Source organism: Cyprinodon tularosa, unplaced genomic scaffold, assembly GCF_016077235.1.
Source record: "Cyprinodon tularosa strain WSP-4 unplaced genomic scaffold, ASM1607723v1 ctg854, whole genome shotgun sequence".
NCBI lineage: Eukaryota > Metazoa > Chordata > Actinopteri > Cyprinodontiformes > Cyprinodontidae > Cyprinodon > Cyprinodon tularosa.
Window position 1 is genome coordinate 98,568 of NW_024039623.1, and position 21,434 is coordinate 120,001.

A 21,434-nucleotide genomic window follows, 5' to 3' on the forward strand; every position below is an offset into this window, starting at 1 on the left:
AGGTTACTAGCTGCTAGAGTGCTAAGGGGAAATATCCTCCCTGATGACACCTCGAGGACACAATTAGAGCAGAAGGCAAACGGCATAATGAGGGGAATACTCTTAAGATTTTTCTTTTATCCTCTGGTCATTTTGTGTCTTTGGTTTCTCTTTCTCCTCTTATGTTTTGATTTCCTTGAAACCCCCTTCCTCACATTTCTGCTAAACTCTTGTTTTTGCAGTACTGGTCCTTTCCTTCAAGCTTGGGGGGGCAGCACTGAGAAACCAGAACAAATTTGCTGACATCATCTTCTAAGATCCAGTCATTGCTTGGCTTCAAGCAAAAGAGGGTAAGGTTGGAAGAGGGGGATACAGGAAAAATGAGGCAGGAGGAGGGGTGGAGGAGGGGTAGCAGGGATTGGGCATCAGGAGTGAATACTGCAGCGCCCTCTCAGAGTCAACACACATATTCAGATAAGCAGCATCAGGAGGCTTTGAAGTCCACACCCACCACAGCAGCATCATGGTGCTGCACCACAGAAAGGACCCAACACACACACACACCCTTTCTCTCTGACTCCCAGTCTTTCACTATTGCTGTCCGCGTCGCTCAGTCTCACATACACGTGCTGCAAGGGAGATTTGAGCACAGGGTTGCACTCAGATCAACCCCCCTCCCTTCTCTCTCTCTCTGTTCTTCCTCCTTCTTCACTTTCCCTATTCACCTTGCCTCCTCAGTCTACATGGTACATTATTGCGTCAGAGCCACACAGATCCTGCGAGAAGCATGCCAGGGGAGAGCAGTCATAGATCTGTCCCCGGCGACAAGCATCAGGACCTGGGAGATGAGGAGACGGGGCTTCCGGGACCAGGTAGGAGCTCTTGATTTGGAGAGAGTATAAAGATGAGGTCATTAAGCCTGTAGATAGAAATGAAGACAGAGAGACGGGTATGAGTGTGTCAGGAAGTACCTTTAAACAAATCACATTAAATGTTGGCTGTATGGTAAGAGAGATTGTGCCTGACAAGAAGAAAGAACTTGTAAGGATAGAAATACTTGAGGATTATTTATTTTTATCTAAATGTGCCACTCAAGAAAGCTCTTATTCAACTGCTTGTTTGCCTCCTCACTGAACTGCATGTTTTCCCTCTGCCCTAATCTGGGCAGCGAACGTGCTCTTAACTGACCTCACCCATGTTATTAACAAACTCAAACAGATATTTTTTCTAAATTCTACCTAAAGACCTCCAAATCCTTTTTTATTGTCTTATTCCATCCTTATTGAAGCCCCAACCCTAAAGCTGCCCTACTCCCCCTCATCCCTCCTCCCTCCAGCATCTTTTCACATCCACTGCTTTAGTGAGCTGTAAGAGGGAAGCAGAACCCATTAGTATCTCCCTTCCCCCAGCAGTAAAGGGAACATGACACAGCAGCATGGAAGCACACTCTCCAATGCACAAACATCAACTTGCATCACCCAGGTCTTGGACGTTTTTATTTATTTATAACTTTTTAGAAATAATGTGCTGTATATGATGGCTCAGTTAGGCAGGTCTTGCCTGTTTATTGAGTATATGTTTTTATTGTTTATCATAGATATTTTTACACAAATGAAGTTTTTTTTCATTAGCATGTAGTTGACCCAAACCTTGACACCATACTTGACCCAGTGCATGATAAAGAGGGCTCAGACATCTATTAAATGCCTGTTCTTCATCTAACAACCTTAGCAGCTAAAATAGAGGCACCCCTGGGGGGGGCGGCGCTGCAGCGTCTGTGACGCAGCTCCAGTGTGCTGCGGCCTGCTTTTCACATGGCAAATTGGTGCACAGTTTTACTGCGTTTCTTCTGACCTGAAAAAGACAAAGACGGATTTATTGGTTCATGTTGCCAAATATATTGTAATGATCTGTTTTCTGGTTCAGAACCTTGACTGCATGCTCTATGTAATACCAATACACTTGTTGTTCATGAGTTTGACTTTGCTGAGCTAATTGATGCATGATTACTGTGTTGCTAAGTAAAAAGTCTGACATTTAAAATCTAAATATAAATTACATTTTTAAATATCCACTTAGGAAGACAATAGTTATTGAAACTTGGATAGATGTACTTGATAAACAAATAATACTATAGTGAGAACTATACACAAGTTGGCATTTCACACAGATGAAATCCTCTACCCACAGTATTTAGAGAAAAAACTTATATCCCAAAATATAGGTATGTTCTGTTTTCTGCTGATACATTAAAGAGTTATTAAAGCGTTTTCTAATGATACTGCTAACTATGGCCAAAACATGGAACTGCAGCACTTTTCTGCTTGTTCTCGTACCTTGCGGTTGTACTTGCAGGTTTTTTTTTTCTAAATTTTTTATATAATACTGTAGAGTTGCCTTTGGTGTCTGAGTTGAGCTGGATGCCGTTCGCTTCTGAGTATCAGCGAAATCCATCTTGAAGCTTGTATTGATCAACATGCTGTAGACTTAAAAAATAAAAAAATTATTGGCATATAATAGGAACATAAGCTGTTAAATTAGGTCACCAATATGTTTTAATAGAAGGATTTCATTCCATTCAGGATCGGGAAACATATTCTGTAGGCGATCAGCTTTTATGTCTTTACACCCATTCCTCTCTTAATTTATGTTGTTGTTAGTTGCATATGAACCAACATATTAACACCAGCATAATAACTGACATGTGAGTCTGGTAAAACTGCTTATAGAAAGTTAAAATCAACCTTTACAAACAAGAAAACAACCCTCAAACAATTGTCCATCGTAAGCACCACTACATGTGAAGAAATTCAGATAAATGATTTGATTGTTTTTTTCTTTTTTTCTTCTGTCAAGCAAAAATGAACAAGTACCTATAATCTTCTGACTAAGCATTGGTAAGAAACCAGGGTAAAGAGTACATTAAAATGTTGCACTGGGGTTGCCTTTTGTGCTTGCTGTAATGTGCATATTTTTTTTACTAGTTCTTACCTCTGGGAAATTACTCAGCACAAACACAAACATCCATTTAGCGTAGTAACATAGCAGCAATAAGGAAAAAATGCTAATTGCTGATGTGCACACCTGTCACCATCTCAGGCTTGGCAGGGATGCAGCATGGAGGAAAGGCAAAAACCATGGAATCCCTGAAATAACAGAGCAAGATAAAATGAGGGGATGCTTTCTCAAAAGCACACACTGATATTCGATTTGACATTTTGCAAACCCCATGTGAGAATATCTATAGCTGTGTTTGTGTCTTGCACCAGTTCTGTTTGGCACCAATTCAACCAATTGTTAGGTGGCATAATAGCCAATGACCGGGCAGGCAGTTGAGGTCATCATTGCTATTGCTAATTTGGTAGAGCAAATGAAGAGTCTGTTGTGTTAATCAAGAAATATGCTTCTTCTGTGGGATTCAGTAAAACACTTTCCAGGGAAAAAGATCGTTTAAGAGAAAAAGGGCAAATGAAACAGAAAAAAAAGAGGTAATGCATTCCAAGTTTTCAGTTTGGGAATTTATTCCCCTCATGAATTGTCAGAAAATCATCTCTCTCAGCCTCTGTGACCCAGGTTTCTACACCTTCCCTGTCATTTCATCCCACTGGTTTTTGATGTTTAATCATGCTCCCAGAAGAACATGTTTTATTTAGGTAGAACTGACTTATCTTTCCAGGGTTGTGGGATGGCTGCTTCCTCTAGCGTTCAGTGGGCAAAAGCTGAAGGTCAACCTATCCATAACAGGACAAACAGCCATGCACACACATACATGAGGAAACCATAGACTGTTACTGACAGATGTCAGTAACAGTCTATGCAATCCACACATAGAAAGAAATCAAATAATAGATTACCAGAAATGAGATTATTTGTAATAAAGTTAAATGACACAGGGAAAAGGTATTGAACACACTGATATTTTTTTTAAGGATCCTTTGAGGTCCATGAAAATAAGGAGACTAGAAGAATTTGGCTATTCCAACAGGTCCAGCCTTCTCTGGCTTCCACGCCCCTCACTCAGTGTAAACTCTGTCACCTAGCAACTGGGACAATTGATAAACAAAGCAGGCAAAAAATGGATACCAAACTTCTCACTACGGTTGTAGGTGTTAACTACATTTTCAAGGAGTTTCAGCAGCATTACCATCACCACGAATATTAGGTTTACAGTTCCCACACTGCACAGATATTGGAATCTGTGCTTAAATGTTAGCCAAACTTATTTGCACAGGGGCAGAAAAGACCTTTCAATTAACCAAACATTACCTGCAACATATCTCACACAATAACCACTTAAAACAACTATTTACATTCATTTCGGATGGAACTATTCATATACTTGTATTATGTTAAACTGCACTTAAAATATTCATCACTATTTGGCGCTCCTTGCCTTTTTTCTCTGAGCATGGAGCAGCCGGCTTGCTTGGATTCACAATGAATCAGGGGATACCCAAGGCTATAAAGGATACACCGGACCCATCCTTCATATCGGGCAAGAAGAAGGCTGCATTTGCCAGCTGAGTAATGAGGAGTCTACCAATCCAAACAGGCCACAGCGCCGCGCTATGAGGTAATCGGCTGATGAATCTGGCCTTCGGAGGACGCAGCCCCCGAAATTCACACTCAAAAAAAGTCTTCAAATCTTGAAGATATCATGGGCCTCTTCTATTAACTTTGATTTTTAGTTCTTTCCATTGATTTTCTACTGGATTAAAGTCAGGGGATAGGCTGGGCCATTGCAGCAGCTTTATTTTCTTTCTCTGAAACCAATCGAGAGTTTCCTTTACTGTACGTTTGGGCTCATTGTCTTGCTGAAATATCCACCCATGTTTCATCTTCATCATCCTGGTAGATGGCAGCGGGTAATGTGCAGTGCCATTTGACATGCAAACATGATGTGTAATATGACATTCAAAGAGTTAAATTTTGATCTCATCTGACCAGACTATATTTTTTTTACAGTATTTTTACAGTCTTGTCTAAATGCTTTGCAGCACACATAAAACTAGCTTCAACATGCTTTTTCCATCAGCAATGGAATCTTGGTGAGCGTGCATACAAGCCATGTTTGTTGAATGTATTACTTGTTTTCTTTGAAACAATTGTATCTGCTGATTCCAGGTCTTTGTGAAGCTCTCCATGGGTGGTCTTTGTCTCTTGGACAACTCTTCTGATCATTCTTTTCACTCCTCTGTCAGAAATTTTGCGAGAAACACTTGGTTGTGGTCGGTTTATGGTGAAATCATTCTCTTTCCAATTTCCGATTATGCCCCCAACAGTGCTCACAGGAACATTCAGAAGTTTAGAAATCCTTCTGTAACCAATGCCATCATTATGATTTGCAACAATAAGGTTGCAAAGGTCTTGAAAAAGCTGTTTACTTTTACCAATCATGAGATGTGTCTTGTTTGATACCAGAGACATCTTTTTATTGGCCACCATTTTGGAATGAACCAGCTGATATTAATTAGCACTGACAATGGAGAGGATTGCTTTCTAATTACTTAGAGATTTTGTCTGGTGTCTTGGCTTTCCATGCTTTTTTCCAACACCCTTTCTTCATGTGTTCAATACTTTTTCCCTGTGCCATTCCACATTACTACACAACTTAATTTCTGGACATCTATAGTTTGATTTCTTTATGAGTGAGGATTGTAACCAATATCTGGTGAAAAATGTCATGTCAATAGCACCTCTAGAAATATATATGTACTGAGAAAAATGGTGGCTTGTCTAAACACTTATTTCACCCACTGTGTGTGTGTTTCATTAATTATTATTAAGGTCTAAGAACAATTAATACGAGAGGATGTTTCATCATGCATATTTCCCCCTGTTTTAAATCTGGTTCTGTTAAATTGCTCAGATTAAGACTCTTTCTATTTTAAACTGCTGTTAATACTACATTGTCTTTTCATACTTAAAGTTTTTTAAAATAATGTTTGTTATCCTCAGGCATGACAAGACATCCATCTACAGAATCTACTCCAAGTGATAGTGGTTCCTCTCCGAACGATAGTGGATCGAGCCCGTCTCCCAGCACTCCACAAAAGCTTCTCCCAGGATCCTCCTCTCCATTTGGGCCAAGACTATTTCATGTGAAACCCAGCTCCTCTGGTACTCCAAGACCACAGCCCGAAGGGTCAGATAATCGCATTAACCCAGCCAGACTATTGGGAAAACTGGGTGGTCATGGTCCATTCAACCGCCACATTCCTGTTAAGATGGAACGAATAAAGGTGTGCTCTTTATTTAGAGTGCCTGTAGTTTTGCCATATTGATAATGCAAGATACATTTATAACCTGTAGTTATATGTTGAATTTCTTACAAACAGGTTCTTACTGGATCTGAGGTGGAAAGTGACTATCCAGAGTCACAGACTATCGACACAAGAGTTGTGATGGGTGAAGAGACGCTGCTCAAAACAACAGAAGTTCTTCAAGGGGAGGTCCCCACTCAGCCTAAAGCTCAAGCTATCCCTTTGCCATATCTCCCAAGTTTTCCATGTTCTCAGCTGCAAACAAGAGAGTTAAAACTAGATAGCATCAACAAAGAAATCAGATCTGAAATCCCCCAGAAACCAGAGGATCAGGAAAAGGAACATGCACAGGACGTAATTAAAAACATTTCCTCCCTATCTCCTAAATCAGTTACAAAATTTGATGAAATAAAAAAAGACAGCAGAAAAGACAAGGAGACCCTCTCTCTAGATGAAGTGCCTTCACTCCCTTTTCCAGAGCTGTCCTGTCCAGTTGCGCTGTCCTTTACTGAACCAACCTGTCCCGTTGACCCCCTTCGAGTTGGCATTCCCTCATCTATTGACCCAGATCTTTACTATACAGCTCCATCCACTCCAATCAAGATGGCTACTCACTGCTTGCACCTTAAACATCATTCCTACCCTGGCTCCCCTGCATCTCCTCTTTCCCCTGGTACTCCATCTGACAGTGAAGACCTTTATTCCCCTCTTACTTCTCCATCTGGCTCTTACATCACAGCAGAAGGAGGCAGCTGTAGATCTTCTTATACATCCTCCACCTCCCCATCCACTTCTCCCAACCTCCTCCTTATAGAAGAAACACAAGAGGCACCTGCTTGCTTTGTGAGCTCTTTGTCAGAAATTGGAGATGAGGTTGCAGAGGAGAGGGGGCGATTGGTCACAGCACAAGAGGAGGAAAGGGCAGAGGACTTCAGTTTGTACCATCCTGGGGAATTTGTTATAAATTCACAGATAGATATAGCAGAGACCATCATTTCTGAAGATGATGATACCCCAAAAGGAGAAGAGGCTAAGATTTCCAGAACTAGTCGCCCATGCTGGGTGACAGAGAATATCCCCTCTGCAAAAAGCAGTAGCAGCAGTGACTCCCAGGATGATGAAGTTGAATCAGAAAGCTCCTTTTACCCTTTAGATGAGACAACTGTAAACAGAGCTGGGTACTTTAGACCCACTCAATCAGGCCTGAAACTAATTCTTGAGGGTTGCTTATCAGAAGAACATTTTAGACAGATGCAGGCCCACCAAGATATCCCCAACTCTGCCTTGACCCCTGACAAAGAGAACATGGCTATGGCATCTTCAAGCCTTGGTCCTGACTCACCATTCCTTCCCCTGGATGATTTCTGCCCTGGAGCATTCGAAAGGCTTGGCCAAAGCTCCTTCATGCTCTCACAGGGTGCATGTTCTGAAGATATAAATGATGAGGAGAGGATGATACCTGCTTCCCTCATCTCCTTTCCACTTCATACAAGCCTAATCTTTAAGGCTGACTCGATGGAAATCACCCTTTTCCCTACAGAAGAAGAAAATGAAATAGATGTCAGTGACAGAAATGAAAGACAAGATGTTGATGCGTATGCTGCAGGAGAGGAAGAGGCAGATGTAGAAGATCATGATGAAGATGATGAACTGGATCATTATGATTATCATAATGAGGGTGACAATACTGACTCCATACCAGATGATGGTGAAAGGGAAGAACCTAATGACAGTGGGGATGCAAACAGGCAGCCAGAGCTAGGTGAGAAAGCTGAGGTAGAAGTGAAAGCTGTGGAAGAAGAGGAAGAAGGGAGAGAGGAGAGGGAAGATGAGCTAGAAGAAGAAGATGATGATGATGATGTTGACGATGGATGTGATAGCAAAGCTGTGGTAGATGAAGCTGAGGAAAGCTCAGCATCCCTCCTTCATTCACTTTCAGAAATGTCGATCAATGAAGGGTTAGATGAATCTTTCTGCTACCAAGATAACACAGATGACTCTTTAGATTCCGCCTCTTATAATGGGGAGGAAGATGAACGACTGTACAGCACTGAGAGACATGCACAATCTCTGGAACCTCTACCAGCAGACAGCTCAGATCTAGCTGAAATCCAATCAGAGACTGAACAGGATCCTTTGCACACACAAGTAAACACTGTCAAAGAAGAGGATCAATCCAAATCTACTGAACTGTCTGAAACCATTGTAGCCCACCCTAAAGATGACAGCCTACAATTGGTACCTTGGGAAGTGCCTATGGGCCCTAAGCCTCAAGATGGTGCGAAACCTACCATTAGAGAAAATGAAATAAAAAACTCAGATAGTCAGCAACCACTTGAACCTTCAAAAGTTAACTCTTTCCAACAAGACTTCCAATCTGACCTTAATAATAGAAATGGGAAAAGCCAAATAAGTACTGGTGTCTCTTTAAACCCCCTGGCAAAGCCTCTAGATAACCCCTGTTCTTTTGTATCCGCTATTCCTGTTACTATTCATACATCACCTGATTCTGCAACTGAGTACACTAGTTTTCCTCCTTCTCTCACCTGTGTTGAAGAGAGAAAAACAGATTTAGCTGAAGAGATTCTTAGGGCAAAAGATGTTGATTTGAAACTACCTTCAACTCAGACTGAGCACACAAGAAAACCTGAAAGAGATTCCTTCAAACTGCTCATAAAGCCTCGTCAGGGCCACTCTGAAAGCCAAAGGACGGTTGGGGCAAGCAGAGTTGCCCTGTCAAAGTCTTTCTGTGGTAAAAACGATGTGCCTGGTGAAGGAAGATCTCTTTGTAGGCGAGGTCTTAACAGGGACTCTGATTTCAAGCTCGATCATAGTACTGAGCATGCCTCAGCTGAGTCAGGGAGCGTAGAGTTTAAAAAAAAGGATTCTTCTCCACCACGGAATATTGTTACTCCTACCAATGACTTGAATAAAGGCTTTGTTCTGCTTTCCTCTCCCAAAGATCCAAATTCCAACCCGAGTAATATCCCTGTTTCTACTTCCCAAGAAAAGATTTCAGAACTTGGCGATAACTTAGCCCTCACTCCTGAACACTGCCCAAGAGACTCTTCCCTGGAGAACCTAAGAGAGAATACTTTAAGTACAGATGATGGGGTACTAGGAGCTGTAGGATCTTTACACTCCCCCCTAGCAATCTCTCCCAAAAGAGAGAATTCAGAGACAGATATCAGCAGAGATACAGTTTCTGAATCTGGGGCGTGGTGTGATGCCAGAGTTGGTTTAGGTTTTGGTCTTGGATTTGGATCAGGGTCAGAGTTTGGTGTTTGGGGTGGGGGGGAATCACTTTCTTTGTCCCTGGGTAAGAAGTATGAGTTAGAGGCAGATAGTCTTCTTATGTGTGACACAGAAGGCCAAAGAACAGAGACGGCTTTGGTTTCTAACATGAGCAGTGAACTATGTGAAAACTATGACAATGTTCTTGGTTCTATTCTAGATGAGGAAGATAACAACAGTCAGAGTGGTAAAAATGACCAAATTTTGGATAAAGAGTTGGTAGAAGAGGGCATATCAGAGTCCAACTTAGTCCACTGGAAATCTATTGAAGAGATTTCAGAGGCAGGTGGAGGAGAGGACGGAAGTGCCAGATTTCTGGAGGACATAAGCAATTTGAACCCAGGCAATAATAATGATAAAAAAGAAACACAAATTCAAGACGATTGGAAGAGTTCGACTGAATCTGCCTATGAGTACTTTGATAAAGGCATGTATGGGAGCCTAAATGCTCTGTCAGGTGAAATGAGACACCAGAGTGTCAGTGTCACTGCCAAAGAATCTGTGTCTAATATTCCACTTGAAGAGGTGCCACTCCAGATTTCTGACAGGACTCTTAAAGAAGAAGCAAAGCCATCAGAGGATCCCATTAATAAAATGGCAGACACAAAGGATAGTATTTATATAATCTCAGCAAACAATAACACTGATATGACTGCAAAACCCAAAAATGCTGATTTCCTGTATGAAGCGGAGTCAAGATATGACACTATTCCAGAGCATCAGTCCAGTTATGTAGGGAATAATGCATTTTCTTTGCCAGAGGGATCATTTGGATATTTCCCCCTTAAATGCAGATCTAACATCACTAGACTGAGGAGCACACATAAAGATGACACAGAGATGTTGCAGCATCAGAGCCACAATCAAAAAAATTGTAACATCAGCCCTGAAATGAACAGCACTATGGATGAACCAAAGATTACTGATGCCTTTTTACAAAGGCATGATGTTGTTTGTTACTCAATGGAAGAGGGTGCGGAGGTCAAACAAAAACAAAGAGGTGATGAAAATAAAAAAATGGGTGAAAATCAAAGAAATCAAAAAATGTCTTCTGCTACACTGATTGACTCACAACACTTTGAGAGACTCGTACAAAAAGGCAAACTTTGCAGTGATACACAAGCGGCTTCTGCAAAAGGGAAGAAAAGAAAGCAAAATAAACTTCGGACATCTCAGGCAGGTGGTAGCAAAGACTTTAGCCCTGAGACTGTCCAAGATCCAAAGCAATGCTCCGCCCAACCAAACTCTACACTAGGGGGATGCTCAGACGGGTCTCCAGACATTATTAAAATTGAGCCAGACTACAAAGCTAACATGTTTTCATCACCAGACTTACAGCAAGGAACATCTGGGCCACACAAAGGTGAATCCATTTCAAAGTCGGAGGGACATAAGTTCAGCAGTACTGACGAAAAATCTCAAAGACAAGAACAATGCAAATTCAACAAAGGTAGAACAGATAACCTTAATGCAATGATGTCGATTAACCAAGACTCACACCAGAAACAAGAAGTACTTGATAAAAGACCATTGTGTGATAGTCAGAGAGAAGGAACAGTGGACTTTAATGACAACAACATAGACAATGGCTCCAGCAAACCTCAAAATATCACCTCATACTCTCTGCCCCTGCAATCCCCACCTTCCTCCCCACCTTGTGCCTCAATAGAGTCACTGGATGACCTTTCTACACCTGTCCAGGAATCCCAGCCTATCTTCCCAACCCAGCAACAATCATTACAGTCCGGGGGTTCAGGAATCCCCCCAAACACAAATCCCCAAGTGATCAATGATATCTTTTTAACACCATCATCTAAAAGTGTCTCTTCTCCCCCAATGCCTTCCAACATGCCGATAGCCTCGTCCAAAGCTACCCAAGAAAGGGAGAGTCTAGATTCAGCATATGTTACAGATTATTCTCAACCAAATTTACAATCTGTTGTCAGCACCCAGTCCCAGAAGCAGGTGAAGGATGAATGTACCCGGTTATCCCCAGACAATTGTAGAGGTGAGTGAAACATTTCTCACTTGCATTTCCTTGGTCCCTTATTTACAACCAGTGGTGAACCAGTAAAACAAGAACATAATCTGCTCTTTTATGAATGGATGAGAAAAAGTTAAAATGTTTTAAGATTAAATTATGTTAATGAATCTGTGTCATGTAAGGTACTAGTGTAACTGAAGAGGAACCAGGCAGGGAGGATTGTTGTGGGGGACTCAAGCAGGATCACACAAATAATCCTAAGGGAGCTGGAGAAGACAGAAATGGATCTCTGAAAAATGAGTCTGGTCCAGCAGATGAGCAAGAAATCCAATCCTTCTCCAGCCACCGCCCAACTGGCACACCATCAATCAGCCATGACCTCAGCAATTGTGAAGAGATTGATCTGTCTGTTAAAAACAACAGTGAGTCTTTTTTTTTTTTTTCCCATTTGTCCTGTTGGATGACATTTCCTTAGCTCTCTGTAATACCAGCCCACTACCTTTGTTTTTGGTAATTGCTTGTTTAGTAAAAATTTAACTAATGACAATGAAAAGGAAAAAACAAAACAACTATTATCACTGGTATAAATTATGACTATTTTTGAGTGCTGTTGCGTTCTATTTTTTGGTGCTTGTCTTGTCAAGGTTCCACTTTGGCTTCCTGCAATGAATCTGAGAGTGAAGGTTCGATGCCTGATCTTGAGGAGCTAGAGCCTCTGAGACCATCTGAGCCACCAGTGAGTTTGCATAAAAGTTTTATAAGTGAATAAAGCTTTATCATACCATATTATGACTCTTAAACGCTGAGTTCCTACATATCCTAAATGGAACGATACAAGATTAATATTCATACTTATAGAGGGAAGGAAGGTTTCAGAGGAAATTGATAAAAACAATAATGACTCAATGACCATAGTATACATTGTAGTATTTGTTGATTTACCTTGTAATATTTGCTTATTTTTTCATAAAAAAGGCTTAATAGAGCTTTTAACTGCTTCACAATAGACAATAAACAGATTATTGCTATTTATCTACCTGTTGCTAAAAAGACAGTAAAAAGGCAGTAATTTGGGAAATGAGCAAATTTTCTAAACAGATGAAGTTTTATTTATTTTATTAACACTACTGAACTTTTTTTTCAGTGTATTTCCAGTGCAGATGATGGGTTGAACAGACCAAAACAAAGCCGCAGTGAAAAGAAGGCACGCAAGGTCAGACTATTGCCATTAAATGTTTGTAGACCTGATGTAAAGCTCTAGCAGAGACATAAAATGGTGTTTGCCTCAATTTCCACATTCATTTTCACAAAATTGTGAACAGTGATCAGATAAAAAACTTACAAAAGTTATATAAAAAAATATATGTATTTCTACACAAAATATTCAGCTCATTATAACTGTTTTGAAAACAAGTGTAGCTGTGAAATAATCTTTCGGAAATTAGTACATACAATTAAAGGACTGCTGCAGGTGTGTTTGAAATATTAATTTTAATAAAAATTCTTGCTTTGAGTTAAATATCAATACATCCAAACACATGGCAAAGAATATGACATCCAAAATCCCTGTTTGCCAAAAAATCAAGCTTTGGACCTAAGGGGTTGCTTCGAAAAAAATCACAAAACATTCAATATTGTCCAACAAGAAACAGGACTCTTTTGTGCTGAGGAGTATCCCATAGAGTGATGCTAACACCAATGCAAAGTCTGTTTCACATTGGCAGCAGGTGCTTATAAAGGTTCTCTAAACCTGTCAGACATAAGAACATCTCTTGGTTGAACCCCTAGGTTTACAATCAGAGATATATTTTTATATTATTGCTGACTTTGATCCTAAAAAATGAAATTATTTTTTAAATTCAGACTTCTGGCAAATGTTTCTGGGTTAAAACCGAGTTGTGGAAATTTAAAGAAAAGCAACATCAGAAGCTTTTTATCATAGCTTTTTTTCATAGTTTTTTTTAATCATTTTGGCCTTAAAGATAAAATTCTTATAATTAAAGTGCATGAGAGTATTCACAGTCTCTAATCTGGGTTATTCCATTTTAGCAGGAGAAGGGATTGATAGCCATGTATATAGCAGAGTACATGCATTCTAATGGAGGCTGCAAGTACCCAGTTCAGTCCCCACAGACCCTGGGTCTCTAAAGAAGATTGATCAGTGTCCCAGGTTGTTCCCTGCGTATCTCTTCTCATTGCTCCCTAAAGCTGATGTGCAAAAGACAATTTTGGGTGAAATGCACAATTAGAATGACAAAGATTATCAATATTTCAAAGTTTTCCTCTTTTTCTATCAGATTTATTTCAGGCAAGTTGTACAGGATGTAAGTCAAAATAAAGGTGGAAAATTGACCATCCCGAAGGCCATTTCACAAAATCTGAATAAAAAAAAAATCCCAGGGTAACAGATAAAGTCATGTTTGATCTAGCTTGATAAGGGCTGTATGGCTTAATCTCTTTTATAAATAGCCTAAAATTTGGTAATACATGTATGTGTTTGACAATAGACCTAACCATACACCACTCTGACCTGAACATTGCAATTTTCTCTTAACAAAATCACCCTAACAGTGTGGAATTTTTGCCTATTGTGTGTGCAGTCAGCGCACAAACTGCATAAGGAAATGCTATGTTAAAAAAGTTAAATAAAGTAGTCAAGAAATTTAAAATGTGTCATTGTGATATGTAGTCTAATGCATTTTACATGCAATACCATAGAATCCCCCTTGATGATGCTCATTCTAAGGTAGGAAGGTTCTGAAATGTGTGTGTAAGCCTGATTATGTGCTTCTGATAGTATGGCATCGGCAAATAGTAGCTTTGTTGAGACTTTAGCATCTCAGACAGCATGAAACATGAAAGCTTGTCCCAGTCAGTCAAGGTATAGCTCTGTTCTGTCCAGTGCTGAATTCTGACACCCCACAGTCTGCAAAGATGGTGGATGCCATCCCCAGAAAAGCAGTGATGCTCATGCTAGCATTGTTAAGAAAAATGTAAATATGGGCAAACCATTGTAAAAGATGATACATGTGTTTTGAGTGTTTATATATGATTTGCTTAGATATTTTTTATTTTTTTTTAATTTTTGATAAATAAATTCGAAAAAAGCATTGTTTAATTTGTATTCCTAACTCTAGTATTCTGTCTACAGGCCATGTCTAAACTGGGTCTGAAGCCAGTCCATGGTGTGACCAGAATTACGATCAGGAAGTCCAAGAGTATCTTGTTTGTTATCAGCAGGCCAGATGTTTTCAAAAGTCCTATGTCTGATATTTATATCGTATTTGGAGAGGCAAAGGTATATCTTCAATAACCACCTGATAATTTGAATTTTCATTAAATTTGGACCTGCATCCAGATATCCTGTTCTATTCTTCATTTGTTGCAGATTGAGGACTTATCTCAGCAGGCTCACAAAGCAGCTGCAGAGAAATTCAAGGTGCCTGTCTCCCCCTCTCGATTGGCTCCCCCTGCTCCACCAAGCCTTACCATCAAGGAGGAGAGTGAAGAGGAGGAAGAGGAGGTACATACAATCTAAAGTTTAATTTTTCAGCACCTGTCAAACAGTCAGGGTTGCAATAAATATTGTATCAAATATAATATTGCCAACATTGTTCCTTTCTGCAAATCAGGTGGATGACGGAGGTCTGGAGCAGAGAGACATTGAACTGGTGATGGCTCAGGCCAATGTGTCACGAGCCAAGGCCATCCGCGCACTCAAACACAACAAGAACGACATTGTGAATGCTATTATGGTAAGGACAAAGGAGAGATGGAGGGAAGGCAGGCTGGGAGGGGGCGGGTAAATGGCAAACAAAACAATGAGTCATAGCCATGGAACAGGCTGGGAAGAAGAGAAGGCTGACAAGAGAGAACAGAGGACAAATATGAGGAATCCTACTGTTGTCACTGAGAAACCCCTTAATGTTAAGTACTATGTCCACTAGATGGCAGCACAGGATCATGCTAAGTTACTTACATGCTTTTCTTGTTTTTTTCTGACTTGCTTCTATTTTTATTTTTTATTTTTTTATTATAGGAGCTGACCATGTGAAGACAGAGGACAGTTGATTCCCAGCACCCTTTCTCCTGCCTATAAAGCCCAAGTACCACATACTCTTCTCTATCGCTGCTGCTGTATGTTGTATCCCCACTCTGCTCAATAAAGTCTAAGAAAAGTTCCAGTGTGAACTCTGTAAGCAATAAGGCTTGTTCTTCCAGGAAGACTCAAAACAGAGCTACATATAGCAAAACATGGTGACAAAATCATTTTGCCAGGTTTAAACTACAAATAAGCCAATGATGTGATTTATGTGTGATAAACAGTAGTTAATAACTGTGAACTGGAAATTTAAAAAGAAAAATTGTAGATTAAATCTAGATTAATGCTCCTTTTCCCAAGTTTCCAGACTGATAATTCCATTAACCATCTGGCTGTACCTTCAGGCTCCATTATCCTGTTAGGTTGGAACTCTTACTACAGTCCTAAGTATTTTGTTGTTTTTAACAAGCATGTTTCTTTACCATCCCCGTTATGGGCAGCCACAGATTGGTCAGATTGAAACTATATCATGCTCTTTTCCATTTCTGTGTAATTTTCAAATATTGTTTTGTAACCTTCCTTTAAATTTCCCCACTTCCTTCCCATAGACTTGTGTCTGCTGTGTTTCTACTACGCTCTTGGTTAATGTCCTCTGACAAACCACTAAGGCCTTTAATGAACAGGTTAAGTTATAGATTGAATCACACAGGTGGGCTTTACTTACTAATTAGGTGAATTCTGATGATAAATCAGTTGTGAAGGATTTGATTTTATGTTCTCAGAGCAACAGGGGCTAAAAAGCATGCCTGCAGAAATAATGGAAATCCCTGTATCTTTTTCCTTCCATTTCAGATATTTGTTATAGTTTGTGTTGGTCAAACACAAAAAACACAACAGGATTTGAGGGTGATTAAATGTAAAAAAAAAAAAAAAAAAGGTAGTGAATTTGATCTTTTGCAAGGTAGGTTATCAGTTTGATTCTTTGTTTGAGACACAATTTAATATACTTGCTTTAAAGGTTTTTCATATATCTTTAATATTTACACAATGAAACACACTTGATGGTAAAAGAAAATCTTTGTGTAGTCCAAAGAAAACAGATTTTTCAGGGCCGCGGATACGTTGCCTCATCTCAAACTGAAATGTGTTAGGGTGTGAATACACAGAACAAGCCTGCAGCGTCTTCACGGACAAAAAGGAGCAACAACAAGGACATTCCAGGGGTGTGCAGTCATCAGCTTCAAATTTAAGCAATGTCTGCATTTTGGTGACCTTTTCTCTGAATCGACTAAAACTTAAAACAGGAAAAAAAATATGTTAGTGTGCAAATTTAGGGTAAAATCTCATTTATGATACAAAACAACTATGGTTGTAAACAAATAAACTGCTGGGTACTTTGAACACTCTGCCTTACAATCCTTTGCAGTCAAAAGGTAAGGTAAATTCCTTTCAAAATTTTACAAGCCCATAGTTTGGTTTTCTATTCAGCCAAATGTGCTGCTGTTTTCTCCAGGGAGTCTGCATGAAAGGAAGCTTTAAATATGAAGAAATGTTTTTGGGTCCAGAAGGATCAACAGGTCCTAAGAGCCAGTTTTAGGTGGGAGGACATTATTCTCAAAGTGTCCCTGGTTTGTAATATTCCCTGCTGGGAAATATCTTGCAACAACAAAGGAAGATCCATCGGAAGCTGTGGCTTTTCCCACACCCAACTTCTTGCTGCTCTTCCACACCATCGCAGTGAAATGGCCTGAGGGTATAAAAAAAAGAAAAAAATAAGATCAAACCTTGAAAGAAACAAAAGTACATGGAACAAGAGTGAAGAACATTTTGTTCAAACATGTCTGCAGCTGAGTACTCACACTTAGGTTCAGCCAAACATTTACAAGAGGCGGATGTTTTTTTTTTTTGTCCACCATTAATCTGAACCCCTACCCATGTCCCTAACAGTTTACATCCCCTCCCTCTCTTGCAATAAATGCTACATAAATTTGTGCAAGCCACTGGGATTTCTGATAGTCACCCTCCTTATGTGCTATTTATTTTACACCAACACACATTCCAGCATCTGGAAACCATGAGGAGGAATTTGAGCAGACTGGATGGGGAATGTGGCTTCATATTCCAAAGTCATATTCAGCTCTGAATATGACTTGGAATCTCCCTCAGTTTCCCATTGGATGGATACCAAGTCACACAGTGGCATTAGCTCAGAAATAGCGCCCAACTTTGTAACGCTTTTACACGAGTGTGACATTGAGAGAAAGCAAGAGAAACAGTACGCAAACAGAAAGCGACACTGCAGGCGAACAAGCTGTTGAAAACTAAGAGAGAAAAGAAAATATGAGATGAGATAGAAAAAAAAAATGTGTGAATCTCACCAGTGCCACTAGAGAATCCGGTGGGACGGTTGAAGTTGTATTGCTTTACTTCTTCATACCAGCGATCTGCCACATCCTTCCCTAAATCAGCATTGAATTTTTTAAAAATGACACCCGTTAATAGGTCACTCAAATTAATACTGCTTTTTCTAAATGTCAGAAAAATCTATGCCAACTCTCATTGTGAGACAACTTCCTAGGCTCATGAGGTCTCTGTTGCCACTTCTTATGTCAACAAGTACTGAACTGTTTTATCAATAATTTCCCTCTGCTGACATATTTGTGCAGTGAGTCATAGTCTGAAGTGGAGAGAAAATAGAGTCCAGCTGTTCAGCAACATCAACTGCATGTCAGTGCATAGCATTTACTCTAGGCGACTTACTATACTACACTGACCCGGTTGATGTGTTTTTTGATTTTAATCAGAGGGATAATATTTAAAGCACAAACAAAGTTACATCTAAAATGCTGCATGGCTTCAGCCTCTGTGGTTGGAGTGGTTAATAAAAATAAGATTTTATTGCGGCTGTATTTACCAGTTTGGTCATAGGAAGCCCAAGCCAAGTTCTCTCCACAGCTCCCCCTGCTGGACTCCACGCTGTGCTTCAGGATTCGTGTGCTAGCCAGACTTTCAGCATAACTAAAACCAAAAAAAAAAAAAGGAAAAAAAAATGTTTACACAAAATTTTTTTGTACTTCTTTTAAATCATAGATCTTAATAGAAATAGATTTCTGCACACAGAAAGTGTTTTTAAAGTTTAGTTACAGCAAACATCATCTAAATGTAAGGATTCTTATGCCATTCTGTAAATGAAGCATTCAATTAAATTAAAAAATTCTCACACTGCAGAAATTTACCTCTGCATCTTAACCCATTCCCTTGGGCTGCAGTGGGCTGCCATTGTGCGGCACCCGTGGAGCAGTGTGGGGTTAAGGGTCTTGCTCAGGGACCCATAGTGCAGGTTGTGGGGATCAAACCGGTTATGCAACCTTCTCAGAGCACAAGCGCACTGCTCTAACCAAGCATCTGCACGCTATGGCAGTAATTGCTTATCTAAATATAATCCAGAGGAAAAATAACTAAAAGTTGGTCTGTTTTGCCTTCTCATTCACCTGAATTAGGCTTATTACTGCTGGTTTAATTTTAGCATCCTAATGAAGCAGCAGCCAAATGATCAAATCACCTGTGTTAAGCTTAGAAATTTAGATATTAGGGGTTAAAATTAGGACTAAGTAATAAATTTAGGTTAGGTTGGGTTTACGTGTTACTGGGTAGGATTAGGGATAAGGTCTGGATTAGAAAATGAATAGCAGTCATCAGAAATCCCCCATAATTATAGCAGAATATGACCTGTGTGTGTGTTTCATTACCCACCGTGCAGCCTCTCTGCTCAGTTTACTGCACAGCTTTAGTGGGGGAGCCTGGTGCTTCTTCCTGTACTCATTATGGCACTGCAGCACCTCTTCAGCAAACTGCTTGGAGGCTGAGTGGCAGAAAAAGAAAGGAGCAGTAAGACATCTGATTAGAGCAGGAATGCAAGGATACAACACAGAGACTTGTGTATGAGCATAAAAACAGAGGCTGGTGTATGAGTGTTAAGGCTAATGCATGAGTGTTTAAAACAGAAGTGTGTGTGACCTTGGAGCCAAAATGACAAGACTGACTGACCTCATACCATGAATAAGAAAACATTAGCTAGATCAGCCCTTTTGTCACTCTCTGCTCCACACAGCCACTCAGTGCCTACCACTCACTGGGCTTTTCATTACTCTCACAATCTCCAGTCCTAAAACAATAGACCCATTCAGATATTTATACAAAGGAGAGATTCTGTGATTGTTTATCAACTATCTAATGAGAATTAAAGCAGTTAAAGATGGTAAATTTAAGAGAAGGAACACAGCTTTTACTGCAGGTTTGTTTGCTCTACTTTACAGTACTACTTCAACATTATCAATCTATGCTCATGCACTTTTGTGTTTTTCTGTGTTGGAATGTTGCAAACCATAAAGAAATGAAATGATGTGTGTAATAACCAGGCAGCAATTTCAACTTACCTGATTTTCCCATCTTGCTGAATCACTCGATCCTCGGTGTAGAGTTGGGTGAGCCCAGCCTTTTTTTTTTTTTTTTGTCTGCTCTTCTTTTTAATGTGTTTCCACTCTTCTTATACTTTTAAAGATCATCTGAAACAGCTCCCGATCCATGCGTTTAAAGTCTTTCTTGCCTCTCTTTCACAGGATTCATGTTACAAAGGGTTCACAGTTCCTCTTCAGATATTCCTCTTTTTGCAATACTCATTGCACAACATTTGTTCCTAATCTACAGTTTACCTCGCTCAGCACAACCTGGAACGCCTTGCTGCTAGCCGCAGAGTCCTCTATCTACAGGCCATCAGCTATCTTTATTGCTCAGAGGCAAACACACCCACTCTCTTGTTTCTGCAAATGAAAGGGGAGCCCATTCAATCACTGATGACCTCATCAGTATGAGACACACTCCCTTATATGGCTTTTGAAGAAACTAGTGTGGGAAATCCCTATCCATGCCAGCTGTGGCCTGAACCACATGGTCAATTACTGCATGATGCAGCATTGGGAGGTATTATGTAGAGCTGGGACAAATGAGTAATGCCACTTTTAGTGCATTGCTTTAGGGTGGTAACCTTTTTGCATAAATAAGTTATCAGCAAAACTCTCAAGAGTAGCAACAATATTTTGAGTCTGGATGGAAAGGCTTTGATTGAGCAATTCACCAACTGCATCTGACATGAGAAAGAGAAATGACTCACATTGGATCAAGCTGAAGTGCAAGTTAAAACTCTTTGTTTTGTCCGTATGAGTTATGCTACCTGTTAAAAATAAATTACTTTTCCAAGCTCAAAATAAACATACAGCTCGAATTGTTCTCAGTGACAAGTCATAATTCACTTTACATCTCATAACTCAGATCTTCAAAAGTCTGTATATGCACTTTTGGAAAAAATTATTCTTATGTATATGTGCCTGTGCAAATTCTCTGTCATTCGGGTCCTGGCGACCACAAAACAGGCTTAAAATGGGAATCAACTGGACTTTTGCTCAGTTTTCTTTATGTTTTGACACCTATCCATGGTGTCGAAACGTCTTCTAAAAAAACTAAGCGAAAGTCTGGTTGCCTTTCAGTTTAAGCCTGTGTTGTGATTTTTATGTAAACAATTAATGTTAAAAGAAGACAAGCTACCATACAATTCCAAAATGACTAAACTATGTGATGCGAACACAGCTGGGCTTTCATGAAAAAGCTCAATTTCCTATCAGTGAGCATAAGTTTATTTTTAGTTTGTTGGACTAATATCATACAGAAACTAGTGGTTCACTCCACTGACATTACAAACTGTGCTTAAAGGGTTATGATTTCTATTATTGCAAAGAATGCAGTCCTGTTGAGGCAGAACAACAGCTGCACAAACAAATGGTAGAACACAAGTGACCCAGCTCATTCATTCAAGACT

At 39.9% G+C, this 21,434-nt stretch overlaps 2 protein-coding genes across 3 annotated transcripts; one reads left to right on the forward strand and one right to left on the reverse strand.

Moving 5' to 3' along the window:
• Positions 1-457: 457 nt before the first annotated feature.
• nacad (NAC alpha domain containing) lies at positions 458-15,723 on the forward strand. Its single transcript, XM_038273065.1, has 10 exons — positions 458-851; positions 5,938-6,221; positions 6,318-11,544; positions 11,703-11,942; positions 12,165-12,256; positions 12,665-12,733; positions 14,672-14,818; positions 14,909-15,043; positions 15,153-15,275; positions 15,560-15,723. The coding sequence occupies exons 1-10, from the start codon at positions 767-769 to the stop codon at positions 15,572-15,574; spliced, it is 6,417 nt and encodes a 2,138-aa protein (XP_038128993.1). The 5' UTR covers positions 458-766; the 3' UTR covers positions 15,575-15,723.
• Positions 15,724-16,573: 850 nt separating this feature from the next.
• Positions 16,574-20,375, reverse strand: glipr2l (GLI pathogenesis-related 2, like). 2 transcript variants are annotated; one of them, XM_038273066.1, is made up of 5 exons: positions 19,999-20,371; positions 19,316-19,424; positions 18,477-18,580; positions 17,941-18,021; positions 16,574-17,309 (listed from the first exon to the last, which is right to left on the reverse strand). In XM_038273066.1, the coding sequence occupies exons 1-5, from the start codon at positions 20,009-20,011 to the stop codon at positions 17,143-17,145; spliced, it is 474 nt and encodes a 157-aa protein (XP_038128994.1). In that variant the 5' UTR covers positions 20,012-20,371; the 3' UTR covers positions 16,574-17,142. The 2 variants fall into 2 exon arrangements, with proteins under 2 accessions (XP_038128994.1, XP_038128995.1); XM_038273067.1 differs by lacking the exon at positions 17,941-18,021 and having other exon boundaries at positions 19,999-20,375.
• Positions 20,376-21,434: the final 1,059 nt, after the last annotated feature.

What these genes read in the sequence shown, in the direction of transcription:
- glipr2l (XM_038273066.1), bottom strand. An exon ending in GGCTTCCTATGACCAAACTG is followed by an intron (nt 18,022 to 18,476) that starts GTAAATACAGCC and finishes ATGCTGATTTAG; the next exon opens with GGAAGGATGTGGCAGATCGC. An exon ending in CGGATTCTCTAGTGGCACTG is followed by an intron (nt 17,310 to 17,940) that starts GTGAGATTCACA and finishes TTATACCCTCAG; the next exon opens with GCCATTTCACTGCGATGGTG.
- nacad (XM_038273065.1), top strand. Translation starts at nt 767, where the DNA reads ATGCCAGGGGAGAGCAGTCATAGATCTGTCCCCGGCGACAAGCATCAG. An exon ending in TCTGTCTGTTAAAAACAACA is followed by an intron (nt 11,943 to 12,164) that starts GTGAGTCTTTTT and finishes TGTCTTGTCAAG; the next exon opens with GTTCCACTTTGGCTTCCTGC. An exon ending in GTGAAGAGGAGGAAGAGGAG is followed by an intron (nt 15,044 to 15,152) that starts GTACATACAATC and finishes TCTGCAAATCAG; the next exon opens with GTGGATGACGGAGGTCTGGA.